Source organism: Phoca vitulina, unplaced genomic scaffold (genome assembly GCF_004348235.1).
Source record: "Phoca vitulina isolate PV1807 unplaced genomic scaffold, GSC_HSeal_1.0 scaffold72, whole genome shotgun sequence".
Taxonomy (NCBI): domain Eukaryota; kingdom Metazoa; phylum Chordata; class Mammalia; order Carnivora; family Phocidae; genus Phoca; species Phoca vitulina.
The window spans coordinates 6,303,985-6,326,715 of NW_022589775.1; the positions used below are offsets into that span (position 1 = coordinate 6,303,985).

General features: G+C 45.7%; 1 protein-coding gene across 12 annotated transcripts in view; it reads right to left on the reverse strand.

Moving 5' to 3' along the window:
* Window positions 1-718: 718 nt before the first annotated feature.
* TIAM1 (TIAM Rac1 associated GEF 1) overlaps window positions 719-22,731 on the reverse strand; it is a 372,168-nt gene continuing 350,155 nt past the window's right edge. For 11 of the 12 annotated variants that reach the window (XM_032393263.1, XM_032393261.1, XM_032393257.1 and 8 more), the window contains 8 exons: window positions 22,168-22,347; window positions 21,957-22,075; window positions 16,955-17,063; window positions 12,321-12,379; window positions 11,731-11,833; window positions 9,337-9,424; window positions 6,871-7,043; window positions 719-3,264 (listed from right to left, as the gene is read on the reverse strand). In XM_032393263.1, coding sequence (XP_032249154.1) covers window positions 2,795-3,264; window positions 6,871-7,043; window positions 9,337-9,424; window positions 11,731-11,833; window positions 12,321-12,379; window positions 16,955-17,063; window positions 21,957-22,075; window positions 22,168-22,347 — 1,301 coding nt within the window. In that variant the 3' untranslated portion in view covers window positions 719-2,794. The remainder of the gene's footprint in view (window positions 3,265-6,870; window positions 7,044-9,336; window positions 9,425-11,730; window positions 11,834-12,320; window positions 12,380-16,954; window positions 17,064-21,956; window positions 22,076-22,167; window positions 22,348-22,731) is intronic. The other variant, XM_032393266.1, reaches the window with a different exon arrangement.

Here is a 22,731-nt window from a genome sequence, read left to right on the forward strand (position 1 = left end):
CCCCCACTTCTGCTCTCTCTCTCATTCTCAAATAAATAAATAAAATCTTTAAAAAAAAAAAAAACTTCAGGCTCTACAGACAGAAAAAGATAAATACCATATGACCTCACTTATATGGGGAATCTAAAAACAACTCCCCCCAACCAAAACCAACCAAAACCAACCAAAACCAACCAAAACCAACCAAAACCAAGCCCATGGACACAGAGAACAGACCAGTGGTTGCCAGAGATGGGAGACCGGACAAAACGGGTCAAAGGGGGCAAAAGGTACAAATTTCCAGTTCTAAAATGAAAAGTCCTGGGGAAGTAATTTACATCATGGTGACTACAGTGAAAACGCCATACTGCATATTTGAAAGTAGCTAGGAGAGTGGACTTTGAAGTTTCTCATCACAAGAAAAAAAAAAAAATTATAGCTCTGTGTGGGGACAGATGTTCAGCGGATTACTGTGGTGGCCCTTTTGCAACATATACAAATACCGAATCGTTATGTCGTCCACCTGAAACTAACATAATAGGTCAATTATACCTCGATTTGGAAAAAAAATCAGTCAAAAGACCTTTAAGCTCTACCAAGTCAGCTTTCCTTTGATGCTCATAATTATTTAGAGAGAGAGAAAAAAACGGGCATTCCCAAGAATCTCCTCTCACAGAACTCTTTCCAGCCAACAGTCCATATCCACCCTCCCGCCCAAAAAGGCACAGGACTGTCCAGATACTTTTCAGTATTTTTATTGTTTGACAGGCATTTACAACGTTCCATTCGTAGACCTAAAAACATAAAAATAGACCTTCTTTCAGCTTATAAAAGAAATATATAAGAACTTTTGACATAGACACGTCATGACCTTATGTACAAGACACAATGGCACCCTCTCCAAGCACCTGACTTTCCAGCATTTTTCAGACGGAACTGTTGCACTGGGATTAGTAAGTGTGACTTTATCAGAAGCCTCTGCTTCACTTTTCCATCCGGACACAATCGAACTGGAGGTGATATGGAACAATGCAGTGGTACAAAGGGTATAGAAACCATTCTAAAGCTTTTTAAGAAAATCAGAAGATATAGCAAAAATTTAATAGAATAAAACTTTCAAAAGATCAAGCTCAAAGCCCTGGAAACCCAAAAAGGGGAAGGATACAGGGTGGGGAAGCGGGTAAAGCAAGCAGGGGCCTAGGAGCATGATGTTCTGAACTCTCTATTGTCTGGAAATATAAAGTCATAACTGATTTTTATAAAATATAATTCCTAAAGCTACTATAAAATTCAGGTCTTTAAAGTACCTACTGATGTGTCAAACACCAAATAGATATTTTCCCCAAAAAGAAAGTTTTCATATTATTTAAACCCTTCTTAGGAAGTGGACATTGTGAAATGGGAAGAAGGAAAAAAAAAAAAAAAAAAAAGCTATAAACCGTTTAAAAAAAATCGAAAGTGCTTTAACTTGTTTTTGTTCTTCCTATTTGGAAATCTGTTTAGAACTTTAGCTTTTTAGCATGTTTACCCTGTTTCGTTGGCATGTACAAAGTATGAAACACAAGGTATGTTTTTGAAGAGGCTGTTGTGTTAAGAGGTTTGGTATGGACTGTCAGGGAAGGGATAGGTAATCTATGGATGAAGATGCAACTCTGATGGGAAAACCAATGATCACCATGGCAACCCCTTGAGGAGTCTCCCCTCCCCCGCCATGTGCAACAGACACACACACGCCCATCGGGTGTCATGTTTAATCCAGCCAAACTCCCATCTCAGAGATTCAAACGTTAAAAAAAAAAAAAAGAAAACTAAACAAAAAGAAATCTTCTTCTTGGAAAAAAAGTTTCTCCTAAGCATCTTGTTGGCCTTTCATATATAAATATAAATCACCATGCCTCACTCTCTCTGTAAAAGGTAAAATCCTCATTTTTTTTTTTTTAGACTCAGTTACACTAACACTGTAAAATTCTCATCTGTTTGTGCCCCTGCATCTCAGGTAAAATAGAAAAAATAGTGGTTTTTTTTTTTTTTTTTTTTCAAGTGATAAATTTGGATCTCTTCTCAAAGAGTTTGGCATCTTTACAATTCTATGCAAAACTAGAACTTCCGACACAGACATGGAGTAAGACCAGCCATAGACCAAAACAGAAGAGAGAGAGGAAAAAAAAAAAAACAAAACACCAACGGCTCATCAAAACATACATCTCCACCGTCTCCTCACACATTCTTAAAATACACAGATATTCTCAGACATTGAAGAGGGAAAGGAGTGAGAACACTGCTAAGCTGTACAGTTGTTTGTGGCATTTTGTGTTTGAAGGTGGTTTCCCCAACTAAGAGATGGCTTCTGGACTGATTTCAGATAGAGTGACTTTTAATTTTTTTTTTTTTTTTTTTTTTTGTTCTATTCCTTCAACTAATCTGTTGTACATACTTTAAACTCCTGGGGGTCACTCGCTTTCCAGTGCTGTAGGATCTTTTTTTTTTTTTTTTTTTTTCAATTTTTTAATTCTTCCAGCCCTGATTAGTTGAGAAATAAATAAAAGCCCTTAGTAATATACAGAAGATAGGACTCGAGCTTATTTGGGATTCTGAACAATTCTTTCCGATGTCGTTAGAAATGACGAAGTTGGGTGGCTACGTGGCTTCAGAAAAAAAGTCAGCCGCCAAGACCGTGTGTGCAAGAGTGCGACCTAAGGGAACATTCTCCTCCTCGCGGGGACAGGAGGGGGACAGGAGGGGGGGCAGAGTGAGGGCAGGGCGGCGGGGGCGGGGGGGGTTATCTACACACACTCTCTAGGGGGGAAAGGGACAGTCAGATCTCCGTGTTCAGTTTCCTGGACGGGGCAAAGTCTTCACGCCTGACCCAAATGACTTCCTCACCCGGGCTCTCCAGGCCTCCATTGACGCCCGAGAGGGCGGCTTGCTTCTTGAGCTGCGCCATGCGGGACGCGTGACTATCCAGGGCTCTCCGGCCTCTCTCCCGCTGACTGATGGAGGCAGCCCGTAGCTGCTCCCGGAGCTCTGCGTCCACTGCGGCGCCCTTCACGGACTCGCAGAACTCATCATCGTCACTGAGGATGTCTGTCTCCTTGATGTCCTCCTGCTCTTCGTACTGAGCAAGATCAAACTGTTCCTCCACCCACCGGTCAGTGTCCCCGCCACCGGGGGGCTGCTGGGACTCTTTCTCCGGGCTGCTGGTAGAGATGGCATCAGAGTCAATGGTAAACCTGTTTCGAGCCAGGCGCCGCCTCCTTCTCCCAAGAGACTTGCTTGGGGCGGACACTGCACACACACACAAAAATATAAAAATCAAACCCCCACATGCTTTACATGCGATGACAATCCAGACAGGAAAGCAAAGAAAGGAAAAACTACATGGGATTTATTTAGTGCCTTGCTGTCGTTCGGGGCTTAAAGTCCAGATTTCATCAGTCTGTCTTAGAGTCTTTACTCCGCATGGATGTCTGGACTTGGAGGATGTTATAGCAACTGACTGAAGGGCAAAGGAGGGGGGTGGACAGAGGGACACGGGGAGGGGTGTTGGTTATGGGGAAAAGGGGATTCACCTCCCTCTGAGACAATCCACTTCTCTGTCCTGTGCTGCACCCAAGGAGACCACCGACCTTGGGATTAGTTAGTGCTCTCAGCCCTGACACTGTCACATGGCACAGAGCTCTGGGGGTCCCCAAGGGCTGTCCCAGGGACATCTAGCTGGAATGGGTCTTTAGTAAGGGTGGGGGATGCTTCTAGAGTTCCACATCACCGTGATGTGCCAAGGACCAGAAGCACTGGGCCAAGCTATACTGCTTTCTGGGAAACCAAACGTACCATTTCTGGAGGATCTGCAGTTAGTTAAGGGCGCGGCGTCCCTCACACAGAGCCTAGAGCAGAGCTACTCTTGGACATACCAACTCTCCGGTGGCCGCCCTGCCCTCGTTCTGCCAAAGCCCCACATCCGCTGTGAAGCTACGCAAAGGGGAGCTGTAGCCCCCGCTGACTACGTTCTGTGTATCACCGATTTCTCTCCTACAAAGCAATTAAAATATCGGTGCCTGAGTGGCATGAGAAATAAATAATATATGACACCCATGCCATTGGGCCTCCAAGTGCTCTAGGAAGTGAGTAACAAGAGAAAACAAATCTCAGAATTCATTCGTTCACCCTACTGCCTTCTGGGAAGCCAGAATTATTCCAGACAAACACACAAGACGCCACCCAGTCAGGCAAACAAACATTCCCACCACACACACACACGCACGCACGCACGCACGCACACGCCGGGAAATGCTGCCCCTTGCTAGTCAAGTGGCTACTGCGTGAGACCCGAGCAGGTGAAATGCAACGTGGGCTTTCCAATGGAGGGGGAGAGCCTAGACACCAGTTAGGACCAGCATTCCTGAAACCTAAGCCCTAAAAACCATTAAACTGCTTCAGTGCTGCTGGAAGCGAGAGGACCATCCACAGTGACTACCAAACACAGCAGGTCCCAGGCCAGTGAGCGGGCCATCCTCTGCCTCAGACCCCTGTGTTCCCATTATGGTTCCGAGGTGTTCTACCATCTTAAAATACGGAACAAATGGACATCCCTCTTGATCAAGGAGGGGAACTGAAAAAAGGTTTCCAGAAAAAAATGGAAAAAAGAAAAAAAGAAAAAAACCACCCACTGTGTCTCCTCCACTGGAAAGAAGCAGATGTCCTGGTCAGTTTTATCCCAACACCCTGTAGTGGAGACTGGCTCTCTCCAATCACCTTACTAGAACTACCTCAGTTCAAAACTGGGCTCTTGGAAATATTCGCCAATGACCTGCATGCTAAAGTATTTACGGGTAAAATGTGTTGATGTCTGTATTTTTGAAATGTGTCAAAACTAACGATGAGTGGATGGAGGATAGATGGATAGATATGTGATAAGGAAAATACAGAAAAAGATCAATTATAAGAATAGATGGTAGGTTCTGTATGTGTATCATTCTTTCAGCTGCTGTATCTGAAATTTTTCATAAGAAAATGTTGAAACAAAAAAATTTTTTAATTGGGCAGACATACAGTACTTTCAGACTTGAGTACTGAGGCAGGATATTTGGCTTTACTGTCCTTTTCCAAAAGAACAGAGAAATAAACTACCTGGGTATTCATGACAATGCATAATGAAGCATGAGTATTTATCCTTTATTAAAAGGATACGTAATAGCCCAGCCAGCCTTCTGGGGTTCAGGGAGACAATCTCTGATTTGAGTATTTCCAGTGCATTGTTAAAACTGACAAGCTAGTCTAGCTGACCCACTCAAGCACCATCTTTAAAATTATCTAACATGAAGGTCCTGATGATAGTGAGGAATTTCAAAAGCAGAATAGCCGAAAATGAGCCATCGGGCAGAAAATCTTTCAATTAGCCAAAGCCAACAGGCTGACATGGAGGGTTTCTCTTGGGTTTCATGACAGTGTAAGGTGTGGGTTGGTTTTGTTTTCTTTCCAAAGGGGTCTCAGCAGGAAAACTTCTGAGGGTCCTACAGAGTACAGTGGCTTAGGTTTCAAAGTAAATGCAGCTCTGAATTGAAGTCCCTTGAATAACAGTCGAAACCTGGTCAATGACAGGCGGGTTTCCTAAGGTTGGGACATGAATTCTCAATCCTAACTTAAGCATCCCCTGTCAAGTAAAAGGATTAGGTGAGACAAGTCTCAGGAGAAATGCTCTGTTGTGAGCTTATAAAGGGATCCACAAAGCTTTCTTAACATGAGGACTCCATGAGAAATTGTGGATACAGAGGTATGCAAGACTCTTAAGATACCTTGGAGAACCCAATAGAACACTGGGGGTTCACTGCACCAGGTTTTCAATAAACACTTATCAACTGATTGGAGAATAGATTCAAGATAACTAAGCCCCAACATTAGTCCAAGTCAAGAGCTTAAAGCATGTAATATCCCATGTCAAGCTTTGTAAGCTACGTCTGCAAAAACCTCCAACCACTCACAATTAATTTTATCCATGCCTCTTCAACACAACTGAGAATAGGCGGAAAGGTCATCGAGACAAAGGTCAGAACCTTTTAGCAAATGCAAAGGAAGGCTCTTTTATTGGAATCTTCCCTGAAAAATTCGGGGCTGCCTCTTAAGAAAGGAGTGATAAAAGTGTTAATATCTTGATGTCATTAATATATCTACATTATGAAAACATCTTTCTTCCTAGATATATTTTACTGCTGTTTATAGATGGTAGTATAGGTCTTCCTTCCTCCCCGCTCCACAGTGACAATTCTAGTCCTAAAAGACTATTTACTCTGGGACCATTTAAACTCTACATTCCTCTTTACCAATAGCAGCTCAAGGCTTCCCCAAACTAACACTGAAGCTAAAAATAAAGTTGCAGGCATAAGGCAAGGGTAAAAATCTGATGTGTCATCTGGTCTACCAAACATGGCCTCCTTACTGAGAGCAGGCATTGCCGTGTTTCCAGATTACAAGGCCACCATGTTCTCAGAATGGTGGGCCATGACCCTGCTGAGACATGACACACTGCTTTTGGCTAGAAGCTGTCATGCAAAGCAGCGACTCTCATTCCACAAGCAGGCTGAGAGGGCCCCTCCAGAAAGAGAATGCGCTCACTTCCTGGCTTGGTGAATGAGAGAGGAGTCCCCAGCCAAAAGGAGGAGGGCAGCAAAGGGAAGCTAGAGGGAGGGCAAGAGGAGTAAACGAAGGGCGGATCCCCAGGGAGCTGCTGGGAAGGAGGCAAGGGCAAGGAAGCTCACACCAGGGAAGAGCTGTGCTCCAACGTTAGCCCCCACAAGGCCACGACTAATTCTTGCTCAACAAAAACATCAAGCTCACTGGAGTTCTACAGTGGAGCGGGGGTGACGGGGATCTTGAACGTCGGAATCCCCACAGTACCTGCCCTGCTCATGGCTGGCCTGGCCCCCTTGAGCGCACACAATCTTTTTCCTCCAAAAGGTACATATTGCTGGGATGAGGGAAGGCTTTCGGTTTTGAGGAGCTGTCTTCTGTGCTTATCACGCAGGATTGAATGCACAGCCTTCAGGAAATCTTTCCTGCTCTCTGGAGAGCTATGAAAAGAAAAGAAGATTGACACGTGTTAGGGGAAAAGTACTTAACACGTGGGGAACTTCTAATATTCTCGCGTGCAGCCCAACAAACATCCCCGAGGGCCAAAGGTTATAAAGACTGAGGCCACAACTCCAATTTCTAGGCTGAGCCATGTTTTCATCGCTGGTGATAGAGAACGCATACTTCTTTCCCTTTACGCTTTGTGATTCATCTCCTGCAGCTAATGTGGGACAGACAGCCCATTAATGAATAGACTGATCCTGCACCCAGACGTTGCCAGATTCTGCTCTTGATATTTAACGGCAAAGCCTTTCATTCTAAAATGCTTTTGCAGGCAATTGAACCACAGGATTCTCAGCTCTGCAGAGCACCCGAAGTCTGATGTCCCAACCAACATCCTTAGTTCCCTCTTGAGCTGGCCTTCTGTTAAATACCAACTACTCCCATGACACATTTCAACAAGTTAATGCTACATTGTAGAGAACCGAACAATCTTCCCAAGTCCTAATTCCCACAGTAAAAAGGTACTTCCTAGGTAAGAGTCATTTTTCTCATTAGGTTCTCAGTATTTTTACCCGGGTAAGTGTCACCTGGTATTCCTTATTAATGACGAATATGGCATCTCTAGGAGCAGGCTCACCAGACCCCATGGACCTTACCAACAAAACCATAAATGGTAAATATGGCATCCAAACCACATGTGGATCATTTGAAAAAAAAAATGTCAATTCTAGTCCCAGGAGCCTCCCACATTCTACCCTTTATTGATTTCTCACTCAACACAGAGAGGTGATACAGATACACAAAACAGGGGCTTTGAAGTCAAACCTACCTGAGTTTGAACTCAGTGTTCATTTGCTATAATATTTTAGGCAAAGTACCCTCCAAGAGCCTTGGCTCCCCATATGTAAAATGGAAGAATGTACCTCAGTCTGGCTAAATGAAATAATGCATACAAGGGGCTTAGCATAGTTCATGCTTGGTTAATGTGCCTTCTTATGATGCTAGCAATAACATGAAAAAATACTGCTAATAATCATAACAACATTGATTCTCTCAGATCTTTTTTTTTTTAAAAAAAGATTTTATTTATTTGTGAGAGATAGAGAGCGAGAACGTGCACGCACAAGCAGAGGGAGAGGCAGAGGGAGAAGCAGACTCCCCGCTGAGCAAGGAGCCTGATGCAGAACTCAATCCCAGGACCCCAAGATCATGACCTGAGCCGAAGGCAGACGCTTAACCAACTGAGCCACCCAGGCATTCCAACTCTGTCAGATTTCTTTGCAGGGAAATTACAGCATATTACTACCCGGGGTGTGGGGTACTGGGGAAGTACTGAGTAAATCACTAAGTACCCACGATTAGCTTAAAGCCTAACTGAGTACAGATCATATGTCAAGCAAAATACACCGGAACACTGGCCATCGGGACCATTCATTGTGACATTTTTTTAGGCAAAAAAACAAAGAGAGGGAGAACTGGCTGCATTGGAAAAAGGTCTTAAAGTCTCATGGAGGAGGAGGAGGAGAGGGAAGGACAAGGGGGGAAGGAAAAGAACAAGAAGAAATCAGTAGAAGCCCTTCTAAGTGCAGCTTCCTCCTGAGATCTGTAGGTGAACCTGAGCAACCTGTGGCACCTCCCTATCCAAAATTTCTCTGCATGACCAGGAGCCGGGTAGTGCCTGCACGCCCTCTCACCTCGTCCCAGCTGGTTCTCCATCTGCCTCATCTCAGACATGCCACAGTATAAACAATGCGTCTAAACACCAAAACAAAATTGTACAAGACAGCCACGTCCTTCTAATCTACTTCTAATCAAATATAACTATGGGAAGAAAGCCCTCATTTGAACATCGCATATACAAGAAAATTCCTACTTCCTTTTAGAAAGATACGGAGTTAATGAGGTTATTGTCTATGTTCTGATAAAATCAGTTTAACGTGTCCAATTAGCGTTATTTATTTTTAAAGATTTTATTTATTTATTTGAGAGAGAGAGAGAGCAAGCATGAGTGGGGGGAGGGGCAGAGGGAGAAGCCAACTCCCCACTGAGCAGTGAGCCCGACACAGGGCCCGATCCCAGAACTCTGAGATCATGACCAGAGCCGAAGGCAGACGCCTAACTGACTGAGCCACCTAGGTGCCCCCCAATTAGTGTTATTTAATAAGTGTTGCTCATTTCTGAAATGTACAAGAAAAAGCATGCAGCGTCTAGGGACGCATAGGCTGACGTGCAGACCCCGGAGCGGGGAGGGACATCGAGCCGTCACATCCCTCCCGGCCCCAGGCTCACCTGCAGCAGAGATGGAAGACCCTCTCCGGCCTCCCTTCAGATTCAGATTTCACATGGACAATCTCACACACAGCGTTTGCTTCCGCATCTAGACAAATTAAAACAAGAACGAATTAGGGTGTGTCTCAGAGATTTATTTGCATTTTTACAAAAGCATTTTCTACGCCTTGCTCTAAGATTCCAGAGTGCAGAGCCTCCAAAGGCCAAAGGTACCTCGCTGCCATCCTTGTCATCTTAAAGAGACAAAGGGAAAGCCTTAATGGGTGTGAAGGAAAAGAACACTTGGAAAATTTCCAGTTGCTGAAATCTCCTGCTCGATGGTCTAGAGGGCAATCAGTCCACCGTATTGATTCCAGAACTGCCCCCTTTCGATGCACAGCCTGTTTGGCAGAACTGTTTCAGCTGAGTGAGGAGTTGTAAAGGCAGATTCCATCAGGCCAGTGCTAGAGAGGCAGGTCCTCGTGTCCGTGGCGGGAGCCCTCCCTGCGAGTGACCAGGCCTAGGGCCCTGGACAAATGGGGTTCTGCTTTCTCGGCACCCCCAGGGTACCCACTCTGAGGGAAGCAAAAATGGGATGCTGAGAAGGTGGGGAACAGTTAGGCTTTAATTTCTAAGCCTTACAATGCTTGCAGTACCATATTCTTTTAGGTCCTGAACAGACTGTTTGTGAAAGGAACAATCACTCTAAACATTTGAGACTGCACACGGTGAGGTCTCGGCCTTCTCCAGTGGGTCAGAGCCCTGGTCACAAACCCTCACTGTGCCCACATTATGTAATCCCAACCAGGGCTCATCTGCCAAAATTTCCACAAATCTTCCCAAATGAAGATAAAAATCAAGCAACTGCACGTTCTGATTTCTCAGATCCACTGGAACGTATCTCATAATGAGAAACATGTTGGCTGGTCTTTATAACTCTGTTAGAATAAGCTTTTATCTTGATTGTTTTAAGCTTGATTTGAATGAAAAGCAGAGTGAGAATGGAATGGCATATCACAAAGATGGCTTTGTTTTCAAAATTTAAATTCTTCATGTATTTAGTCCTCAATGAAGGGAAAATTTCTGGCTCAGAAGCCTGCAGTTTTCTATAAACATAAGCGTTCCATCTTATAAACCAGGCACAAGGAAACACAAACTAGATAATCTGCAACCTAAGATTGCAAAATAGGACAAGAATAGTGTTTAAGTGCCCGAACCTCAGAATGCCATTACAGCTGTGTTAGATCTACAATTTACAGGGTCTCGCAAGTCAAATTGTTAAGTAAAAAGGCACCAGAGTAAATCTCTGTGCTGGAAGATCAGGAAGAAACCTTCTTAAGGTAAATGTATTCATTTGTCTGATGTGGGTTTTGCATTTGACATTTTCTACTGCAAGCGATCACAAAAGTGTAGGAAGCTATATCTAGTTGAATTTGGGTGAATAATTGAAGGTTTCCTAAATACCACATGACATTGGACTAAGGAGACGTGGTTTTATGAGGATCACAGCCAATTTTCTTGCTCATGGAGGTGACAGGTAGAAGTGGGGGAAAGATGAGCAATACACAGTGGACATATCGGATGCCAGAGAGGATATAGAAAGAGGGATCTACCGTGTATGTGTGGAGGTCCCTTCCATGGCCTCCCTGTCTAACCAGATGGCTGCACCTGCTGGCCTGAGAGTTTCTACCTGACCCCCAAGGTGCCCCCTCTGGGGTGTGCTCAGGAGAGCCCCTGCTGACAGGTCTTCCCTAGAATGGCCTCAAATTAGGCCCTGGATGGGGCCTCCGAGTGACAGAAATAGTCCTCTTGGTCAATACCCTGCTGGCGTTCACGGCTCTTCTCTTGAGCTTACAGCACCATCTAATTCATATTAACAAGTATATTCCTTGCTATCCGACAACTCGCTTCACTGCTATTTGGATCACAGAAAAAGGCCTGACATTTCAAAGGCCTCCACACTAATACAAAGTTTGTAATGCTTCACACACACACACAAATGTGTATTTGATGGCTTTTTTGTGCTTTTGGTGGTCTTTTCCAGTCTCCTGGTTAAAAACCAAGTGAGTTATTTTACATGGGCTTTATCTGCTCATGGTCTCAAGGATTCTGTCCAGAAGTACAAGACTCACTGCTACTCTGACATCAGGCACTGTAATATTAATATATACAACAAAACGACTGGAATTCCTCAGAAAGATTTTGAAGACATCACATCCATTCACTCGGGTCATTCATTCATTCAAATAGTTAATAAATGGCTGGGTAAACAAGAGGCAGGGGAGAGACTGGGGGAAAAGAGAGTTAAATATAGGAGAAAAAAGGGTAGTGGGGTGGTTCGACCAAGAGCATGGGTTCAGACCAACAATTCACACACACATCAAACACGTGCACCCGGCACATTTCAGGGTTTACCTGCGCTCGCCAAAGCTCGAACCTGCAGAGCTTCAGTAGGGATCATGTGCCGAAATCGGAAGGGGTCCCAGTCCTCATAAATTGAAAGCCTGTGAGATCCTACCTGCAGGAAGAGAAGGAACCAGGTGCCTGAGAACAGTCTGCTCTAGCCTCGAGTGGACCCGCCCCACCCCCAGAAGATCAGTGAGTCTGGAACCCCCACGCTCGTCTGGAGGGACATCAGCCCTACTGGCACTTTGGTTCGTCCAGCGGAAAGCGAGAGGCCGTGTGATAAACAAGCATGGGGTGTGCAAATGAGTTCACTGACTAGATCCAGGTAAAAGAGAGACACGGGAAGGCGGAGAAGAGAGACCCCCAGAAGGAGAACAGAAAAAGCAAACAAGTGTGGGGAAGGTTCTGGCTACGGCAGGCCTGATAGCTATTCGCTTTCATGCTCTCAACGTGAGCCTGCCAGAGAGAAGGCAGGATGGGCAATTTCCTCCAGTCCTTAGCAACACTGCAAATGTGTTTAAAAAGTTTAAAAAAAAACAAAAGGCAAGAAAATCCTAAGAGGCTGGTGTCTGGCCAAGGGGTAGAAATAAGATTCTTACAAGTTTCTTCTTCTGTTTGGAGCCATCTTTATATACAAGGACCACAGCAGTTTTGAAGACTGGAAAAAAAAAAAGAAATAAGACACAGGCGGTTACAGCACATAACGTGTGGGGCTTTCCCCTGAACCCCACTAACGTGGGGTTATCGACACTACAGCTCGGAAGAAGGCAGCGAGATGAGCCAGCGCTGACTTCACCTTCCGCCCGTTCACCCAGCCTATTGAGACAACGCTTTCCAGCTTCCATAAAAACACAGAAAGCCCAAATAAATGGAAATAAACCCTTCCGCCCCACTGGAAACTTTTGGGTTAAACACCGTTTAACTATGGTGTCATCTCAAGTTTAAAACACCAGCGATACACATGTTAACAGAAATGTACTAGGTCAGTGATAATAACAATATCGCTTACGGCGATTTAGACTTATGCCAACCAGCCTACTAGTACACATACACGCACAGAGTGTTCAGAGTTTGGGACACAGAATTCATCTTTCTGACCCGAAGAAATGAAAATTAGTTTATGAAGCAGAATGCATTTGCACTTCCTCCCAAAAGGCTGAATCACAGGAAGCATTTAGAAACAGGGAGTAGGCCGGTTTATTCTTCCAGTCTTTGAGGGGTGGGGAGACACAATAGTTATGCACAGTCCATAGAATTCCTTGAACAATGCCAAGCATGGTGACCACTCGGTGACTCTGACCCCTCCTACAGGGGAGGAAGAAGCGGCGCCCAGAGGGCCGGAAGTGGAGCGAGCCCATCCTTGGTTCTGGGTGGCAGGGACTCCATCCCCCTGCATGCCCTGGCCCCAAGGCAGAGCCGAGGCCCCGTCAGTCCCACGGCAGCCGGAGGGGGCACGCCTGGTGTACCAGACCCAGAATTACAAAGGGAATGGATGTTCCGAAAATTCTTCATTGGGGTGGGGTGGGGGTAGGCTCCCAGGCCCTATGGAGACCAACCCAAAGTGTCTGGTTCATTTTCCATCCTATTTCCATCCCGCCTCCCCTTTGTGCAGGATGGCTCTCACCTTCCTTGAAGAAAAGAGCCTGAAGGCATAAAGAAACAAACTCTAGCCACTGGGTCTGGACTGCTCCTGGCCCTGCACACTCACAGCATCCGGCCCCCCTCAAGAATCCCAGAGGATGGACTGAGAGGCTCCCTCTCCAAAGTTCCCACTGGCCAAGGAAGCTGCACCAGCTCTGCACAGAGGCTGAGGCTGGCACCTGAAGGGGCCCTGTGTGCTCACCATGAAGCCTCCAGAACTCACAGTGGCCAGGATAACCGGGTCCTTTAAAACTGAGGGAGCTCCACTCCAGGAGAGGGTGTCCAGTGACCTGAGTCTCAGAAGACCCACCACGTCCCTGGGACCACATCTCAGTGGGGGTAGTTGCCATGGTTCTAAAAAGGCTACTGGTCTGCCTCAGTTTACCTTGACCTCAGCCATCTTGGATCACAGTGGTGGGGCAGCGTGGTCCCCAGCCGGGGCTATGGCCACCTCCTCCTTAAGCTCTCCCTGATCCCCTGGGGCTATTTTCACTCAACTGACTCCAAGTGCTGCCCAATCTCGTAGACACGACCTCAATCAAAACTCCTAGCTACCCCTGCCAGCCCAAGCACTCCCTCCACACCCCCAGAGCTGATCATCTAATACCCCAAAGGCGGGAGCCTAGACAAATTATTTCTTTTTCTTCTTTTTTTTTTTTGAGGTGAGGATCATCAACATGCAGTACAGCTTAGCTGTCCTGTGAGCAAAATATCAAGGTACTAGGTTGGCAGTACATCGATTTCAGTTTCAGAAGAAAGCTGCACTGTTTCCTGAGATTAGAGATTTAAATCAAGACAAGAGACAACCATGTCTTAACCCCAAAGCTGCCAGTTCGGTGGTAATCACTCTGCTTCCCTTTAAAACAACTCCTCCTGATTTCGAAAGGCATTTCCAAGGCTCTGTTCGTGCCACCAAAACGGCCCAACATGGCAACTTTACAGACTGGGAATCCATAAATAATCTCATTATGGTGACAACAGTCTGCCTTTACTCATAACCCTGGCTTTAATCCTTCCTGCTCCTCTTTACTATTACTCTGGAGACAACTCTGAAAAAGCTTGCCTCCCCTAGAGCCTCGGGCACGTCTCCCCTTGCTAACTCTGGCGCCTGTGGGATCCACGGGCAGTGTGATCACTGATGATGGGCTGGGGGCTCCCTTCTGGGGAGCCACCCCCCCTCCTAACCCCAGGAAGCAACCCACGGGGCAGGGAACAGAGTGACGCAGAGTGAAACACACACTGTTTGTGCAGCGAGGGGCAAGTAAAAACCCCAAACCTCAAAACCAGCATTTTCCAGAACCCTTTATACCACTGGCTGACAGACTGGGGCCCGCGGCCCACTCACTACAGCCTGTGAATACAGGTGCCCATTTGGTTACATATCGTCTATGACTGCCTTTGACGACATATGGCCTCTTGGCCCTTGAAGCCTAAAGTATTTACTATGTGGCCTTTTACAGAGAAAGTTGGCCGACCCCTCCTTTCTCCCAAATTATCTTCTTCTTTTAAATCTGTGTCTTTCTTTCTTTTTTTTTTTTAAGATTTTATTTATTTGAGAGACAGAGAGAGAGAGAGCATGAGGAGGGGGAGGGGCAGAGGGAGAAGCAGACCCCCCGCTGAGCAGGGAGCCCGACGCGGGGCTCGATCCCAGGACCCTGAGATCATGACCTGAGCCGAAGGCAGACACTCAACCGAATGAGCCACCCAGGCGCCCCTAAATCTGTTGATTTCTAACCATAGGAAATCTGTACAATTTAGGAGATAGTCATGAAAAATCCCAGTGTGGAACTCTGGAACCATTCATCTGTAGCCCAGAATCAGAAACAGGTAGACGGCGTGGGTCATTTACTTTGGAATCCTACCTCCCAGAAGCGACCTACCAAGAAGCATCCGAAAGCTCCCAACCCTTCCAAGAAGAAATTACAGTGTAAGAGACACAACTGGTAAAATTATCCCCAGCCCTGCCCAAAGCAGCCGCTCATCAAAAACTACCAACATGTTACAGTATCCCAATACTTTCTTGTCTGTCATATCTGGTCACACATTTTCCTTGCACACTTCTACCCATCTTTGTTATTTTTAAGGAAATGGTATCAACAGCTCTAGTTACTCTTTGAAAATATTAGTAACGTCACTAAGTTTTTCAGTGAAGGCTGAGTGATCTAGGCAGGAAGTATGATAGTCTTTATGTTCAACGCTCTGATCTTAATACCACTAGGATGTTCCATTTGGGGATACTCTGTTCACATCGTGGGGGAAAGAAAAAAAGAAGTGTTCAGTTAAAGAAGCAATAAGCAACCACCCCTTTCCCCTAGAAACACGAGGTAAGGTAAGAGAACGGAAAATACTAGATTTCTTTTATATTGTGTGCCTACCCATGAATCTCCTGTGGGGGCTTGGAAAAGATACAACATAAAACAAACACATGCGCTGTTGGTTGTTTTATACTCAGAACAGCACTGGATGTCAAACAACAATTTTCCTGCAACCAAGAGCCATAGTTCCTGAATTACATGCAATTCCCATAGTTTTCTCTCTCAAAATGCCTATCCCGATACAACCAAGTGAGAGTTCTGATTGCAGCAACTGGATCCATCCGAACTAGTTTATTAAAAAATAAATCATTCGCAAGCATCTCTGCTTTGGCTAGTATTAGTCACGCGACTGAGAAGCACCTCACAACTGATCAAGGCACCCCAGTGTGGTCCCAAAAGGTCAGCTGTGAACCAATGTCCTGAATCCCAGCACCACCCACAGCAATGGAGTCAGAGAGACGAGGAGAGAGCTCAGATTTGAGGTCTCAGAACAAGGCAGTGTTGTCTTCATTTTTCACATGAGTTTTCCTTGGCGTATTATTAACCCGTTCTTTTGTTTTGTTTTGTTTTAAAGATTTTACTTACTTTATTTGACAGACAGTGAGAGAGCACAAGCAGGGGAAGCAGCAGAGGAAGAGGGAGAAGCAGGCTCCCCGCTGAGCAGAGATCCCGACGCGGGGCTCGATCCCAGGACCCTGGGATCATGGACCTGAGCTGAAGGCAGACGCTTAACCGACTGAGCCACCCAGGCGCCCCAACACGTTCTTTTCAAAAGATAATCAGAGCAGTGACAACAACAACAAAATCTTTCCCTGCCTGTGTGCTGATACACGGGGCAGCCCTGGCAAGGGCATCCTCTCTCTCCCACGTAACGGGGTGGTGCCACTGGCCAGATGGACCTGGAAGGTTTAGTTTACTATTTGGGACATGTTGGTGGCTGGGGCAGGGAGACCGATTCAGGTAACTGTAATGAACTTAACGTTAATAAACTGGGTCTTGAGAAAGAAATATTCTTATTTTGAAAAATAAGCCCAGCTACCCTCTCTGTGCTACCCCCTACCAACCCTGTTATTATTATTTTTTTTAGAAAGAGAGAGAGAGAGAGAGAGCAAGCAGGGTGGGGCAGAGAGAGAGAGAGGGAGAGAATCTTACGTAGGCTCCACACCTAACACGGGGCTTGAGCTCACAACCCTGAGATCATGATCTGAGCTAAACTCAAGAGTCAGATGCTTAACTGATGAGCCACCCAGGCGCCCCAACCCTGTTCTGATACATACCAAAAGCTGCCAATTCTGGCTCCTTTTTCCACTTTCCCAGGGAGGCTGGCGGGTTTGGCCATATCACCGTGGTGTGCAAAAGCAGGTCCCCCATGCTCAGATCTGCCACCTGAAAAGCAGGGACAGGGCAAACCTTAGCAGGTGGTGTTATAAACATACAGATTTTCACATTTTAAAATCTGGCAGGCTGATGTCAATCTTACCTCATGAAAATATTGTCTTTAAAAACATCTGGTCACTTTTTTTTCTCCCTTTATCCCACGTTTGTCTATAAGAATTTCAAGAATAAAGTGGCAAAAGGTAGAAACTGGGGCCCCTCCAAATTCACACACAGTAAATCTGTCAAAACTATCTCCAAAATTGGCAAAGGTCTGTGTTCAAATGGAGACAGGTGCCCAAGGAGAGACGAATGGCCATCATCACAGAGATCCGCCCCAGAAAACTAGGCCTTTCCACCTGCGAGTTTAAGCCCCCTTGGAGCCAAGGTTTTTTTCCAGGAAACAGTGGAATCAATTATTTTTTCTTCTTCCAGCTCTTTGTGAAGATTTCATTTCGCTTTCGAGGAGGGAAAAGCCAACCGAGGAGTTTGAAGAGCGCTCTGGAAGGGTGTGCAGCATGAGCTCTGGGATTCGCAGACGCCGTGAGGTCCAGTCGCACAGCCGGGAAGGTCAAGTGCCAGCCCATCCCGGTGAGTTCTGGAGAGCACCAGACACGGTTCTGCAGTAATCCGGTGCCTACGCCTCTCGACAGCCCTGTCTGCCTTTCTCACCGGAATCCGGGGCCCTCGTGCGAGCCCACCCGAGTCTCCTCCTACCCTCTCAGCAGCACACTCACCGGTGGGAGGATCGTCTGGTGTCTCGACCTGCTCTCAGGGCAACCACATCAGAGAAAAAGGCTTCGTAACAATCAGAGACCACAGTCCACCCACCGATAAATACCGTAAGCTGTGGGCAGGCTCTGCATCCGCAGAAATCAAGCTCAAGGCAGCATTTCAGATATTTAAAACGTTGATGTAGGGGCGCCTGGGTGCCTCAGTCGTTAAGCGTCTGCCTTTGGCTCGGGTCATGACCCCAGGGTCCTGGGATCGAGCCCCGCATCGGGCTCCCTGCTCAGCAGGAAGCCTGCTTCTCCCTCTCCCACTCTCCCTGCTTGTGTTCCCTCTCTCACTGTGTCTCTCACTGTCAAATAAATAAATAAAATCTTTAAAAAATAACTAACTAACTAACTAACTAAATAAATAAATAAATAAATAAAACGTTGATGTTGAGCTTCTCAAAGACACATGTTCTGTTGCTTATGCTCTGACAGGGCTTCTAGATACAGCAGCGACTGAGCAACCCTCTGCTGAACCCAGGGCCATTTGGCATTGCTCTTCCTGAGTCACCAAGCCAGACTACGATGCTGGCAATGTGGCTCCAGCAGTAAAAAATACAGTGGTGTTGCTGCCACTGTCGTGACTGGGGGTTCATTAGAATAATAATTACTCTATTATTGACCTGTGTTATTAGTAGTATAGGCAAGGGTAAAAAAAAATGTCAGCCATCAGACTAGCTTGTCTGGACATATCAAGTAACGAGCCAACCAACCTCCCAGGACAGGATCAGCCAAGGAAACCATATAGTCTCTCTACCACCCCTGCCCCAAGCACCCACACAGCGGTGCTTACACACAAAAGTCAAATTCCCAGGTAGCATTCTGGGCTCCAGCCTTAGGGGGTACGTCTTTAAAAGTGATTAAAAGCTCACTAGGGCAGATGGTTGTCCAAACTCTCCTTCCTCCTTCCGACAGGATTCTGGGTCTGCACGCTCTGCCATGTGATCTTTCTAGCACCTCCCACTAGACCAGGCAAATCCCTGATGACTCTGGGCTTGGCCATGCGCCCTGGGCCATGGACTTGGCATAACAAGTTTCCACCAGGCCTCCTGAGCTCCCCGCTTCCAGGCATGGAAAGGGCATGCCTGAGCCTAGCTGTGTTCAACAAGAACACACCTGAGCCTTACTCTCTGGAGCTCACCAAGAGAAGCCAAAGCTCAGCTAGCCCACACACCTGTGTTTGTGGTAGCAAACTGGAAGATGTTGAGTTGTTTGTTACATTATAACAATGTACTGATCCAGTCCAGCCCACATGGTTTCCCTCAAGTTTCCACATGGCAAATGGAATAAGGGGGTAGGGCTGCCCCTTCGGCCAACAGTACCTCCCTGGGCCTTCCACTGGTTGACTTCTGAATCTTCTGCCCAAACCACAACACTAAGTTCTGCTTTGGGGTCTGGGATGTCCTACCACCCTGGGTCCTTTGAGCCCTTCTTCTAAGGGGAGATGCCCTCTTTGGCTTTTTCTTCCTCTTACCTAAGCAAAAGGAATGATCTAGGTGGTCCAGCCCAGCTCCCTAGGGTTTAACATGGAGTAGGAGGTTGAAGGCCCAGCTTCATCATACAGTGTTTGCTAACCAGCTTTGTTCTCTGTGAACATATCTACCTGCAGGAAAGTTGGCTGATAACAGGATCAGGTACCCCGTGTCCCTGGAATGCTACCATTTCAACAGTGGCCTACCTTTCTCAACAGATACTGAAAAATATTCCTATTCGTAACTGTTTACAAACTGTTAATAAAGCCATTCTAGGTTTTTACTGGATATTGGCATTAAAAGGGAACGACAATGACCAGGAATCACTTTTGTGAGAATTGTGGAAATTGAGTCCTTTCTCCCTGAGTGATCAATCATCTTCAGCTACGATACCTCTGCCCCGCTTTGGGAGCCTGTTTCTTCCTTCTTCTTCTTCTTACAATGTTAAAACACAATCTCTTGTTGCTGTCTCTGGCATCTTTTCTAAGCCTTGATCTTCCTGGGCTTTGGACGTCGGAATACTGAGATAGGATTCTCTTCCCTTTAACACTGGTATGCAGTCAAATGTCCCTCCTCCCATTCCCTCCATTTTTTGCACATTTCTCTTTACAAAATCTCAGCTCACAGGAGGCTATTTTGTACAGCACTTTGTCTCTTTGTTCCTCGCTGGAAAGATTCCTCACTTGATTGTCAGAATTTCATTTCAGAGGACGGGCAGTTTCACCAAAGCCGTGTCCCTTTGTACAGTCCCTGACTTTTGAATCATATTCGTCTTTTTTTCTAAATGCTTTGCAATCCACCGTGCACGTCATCTTCTAGTCTTTAGCATAATGGTCCTTTGCTCCCAAGGTCATTAAAATCCAGAAACTAGTTTGGCAGATAACGAACAATATAATGAAATTTAATGAAAATGTTCATTTCCAAGACTCAATAAAATTCACTTCTGTCAAAATGAAATAAACTAAAATATAGGAGGGAGAAGTGTTATGACAAAAAATGTCTACAGGATTACTCACAGTAGTCAATAAATGAAGCCAAGAGAATTGTCCAATGATAGGAATTAAGTAAATCACTCAGCCACACAATGAAATATTACATAATAATTTAAATGATTCTTTTGAATAATTTAAAATAACATAAAAAGCAAGGCATACTATAACTTTCAAAATATAATTATTCAAGCATGTGCAGATATATAACTTTTTTAATCAAAATAAACACCCAGACATCGAGAGTGGTAAGTTCTTTGAGATGGAGAATGGTTTTTCTTCTTGCCTTTTTCTGTTGTTTTGCCCTTTCATAAGCATACCATGCTTTTCTTCTTACAAAAGTTTTATGAAAAAAAAAATGAGAACTAAATCCAGAGTCGCAGCGCCCACCTCTCCTACGCTCTTGACTGACTGAATTATCTGCCAGGTAGATTGAGAGCATGTTCATGCTTTGCTTGCCACCCCAGTAGAAAGAATAAATCGCGTTTCAGCGGAAAACGATGCTCCCAGGCCGTGAGACTCCAGACCACGTGGAGGTCTCTGAGCGCCTCTGCAACTCTCTGGAAGGTGCAGACAGCAGGTGTCCTGTCAGGCACCAACCTGACCAACTTCCCCCCATTATGGAGAAACCAGAGTGCCTCCATTTGTAAAGCCTCGCAATATTTCTTCACTTCATATACACACCTGTGCCATTCCGACCTTTCCAACAAACCCTTACGATATCTGCCTGCCTCCCTCCGATCATGTAAAATAAATTTCTTAGAATGTGTTTGCTTTTACGTCTATAGGAGATGCCAAGATTTTAGCTCTTTCTGAAAGTTACCTTTTAGCAGTCTGAAAACTTGCTTTGTTTCCCTGAGGACATAACACTGAACCTGGATAGGAACTCTGTATACCTCGAAGATGAGGCTAGTTTTCTCTCAGCTAGACTCAACAACCAAGCTTCCCCGCCCCCTTGCCTTGAACTCTCCCCTTCACCCCAGCAAGAGTGATTTTTCTGCCTGGTTCCCTCCTGGCTTTTCCCCTTTAATTATTTATTTCTTTTTTTTAAGGCAGAAAGCAAAACCGAGGAGAATATTCCAGTTTAATGTCCAGAGGCAGTGATGAATGTTATCATGCACCTATAGCCCTCTGATTCATCTCAGTATTATCAGAATTTTTATTCGCAAAAGCTCTTCTCAATGACTCGGGCACTACTTAGAGTTTGCTCTAAGTTTTTCTCAGGTGTATCTGTTCCTGTCACTCTTTCTTCTAAGGAGGTTTTTTAGGTAGACTTAAAAATATATACATTTATTAGAGTCATTCGAAACTTTCATTCATTCAGCAAATATTGACTGAGCACCTACTATATGCCAAGCGTTATTCTGATTTCCAGGGATGTAGCTCTGACTTATAGAAGCTGCCTAAGCTATGTTTGGAAGGTCAGGCTCAAACTGAACAGAACAAAACCAGAAGTCCTAAGGGGGATGGGGTGAGACTCAGAAACACGGTTCCTATATTAGGAAATAACTCAGCTGAGGAAGAAAATTCACCTGCAGCCTTGGATAAAGGATAAAAGTTCCACCAACAGAAATAATAGCTTCGTAACTATTTTACTTATAAATACCACCTTCAAAAAACAACAAAACCAACCAGCTGCCCGGTGTCCTGAGAAGTTGGCATCCTTACCTCTTTTTTCTCACCAGTCTGCTCCGCAATGAGCTGGTCAAACACAGCCCCAAATTCTTCATGGATTTTCTGCATTTCATTGATATGACTTGCAACCTTGTTCATAGTCTTGATGGCCACTGGAAGACAACGGGCAGGAAATGGAAAGGCTGTTTGGAGGCTCTCGTGGAGACGCACGTAAGGGGGGCAGATTTCGGGGCCCAGGGCTCACCATCCAGATGGTAGTGTTCCTCACTCTCTGCGTCTGTCAGGGCAAAGAGCTCCTTTAGCAGAAGCGGGTACTTGAGGATCCTCTGGATGGGCTTGATGAGGTAAGACTCGAGAGTGGCGGAGTGCTGTTGTTTCGGGTTCTGGGCGTCTAAGAACGCCTTGAAAGCCGGGTCCGTCTTGGCTGGGAGAGAATAAGAAACACAGACTGTCTGGGCGGAACCCCGAAATGCCCCCCTCCTCACAATTCCCCTCACTTATTCCAAGGCGCCCTTCCCCAGGACTGAGAGGAAGAAGGAAGGTGGGGGCCCCAGACAGACAACTGGAAGGGCCCGTGGTATTAATTTGGGGGCAATAACGGGGGTTTGAGTAAAGGGATAACAGGGTTTGTAAATCCTACACACTGGGGTTCTCAGGGGTTGCTGTTAATCCTCGTTGTACTAAGAGCGTCTTTGTATTCTGCTATTTTGACATCTGGGGCCTTACAGACCCTGGGGACTGTCCCTCCCAGGGCTAGCCAATTTCTAGAGGTGGTAAAGGACTCACCTGGGAGCACACTTTCATATGC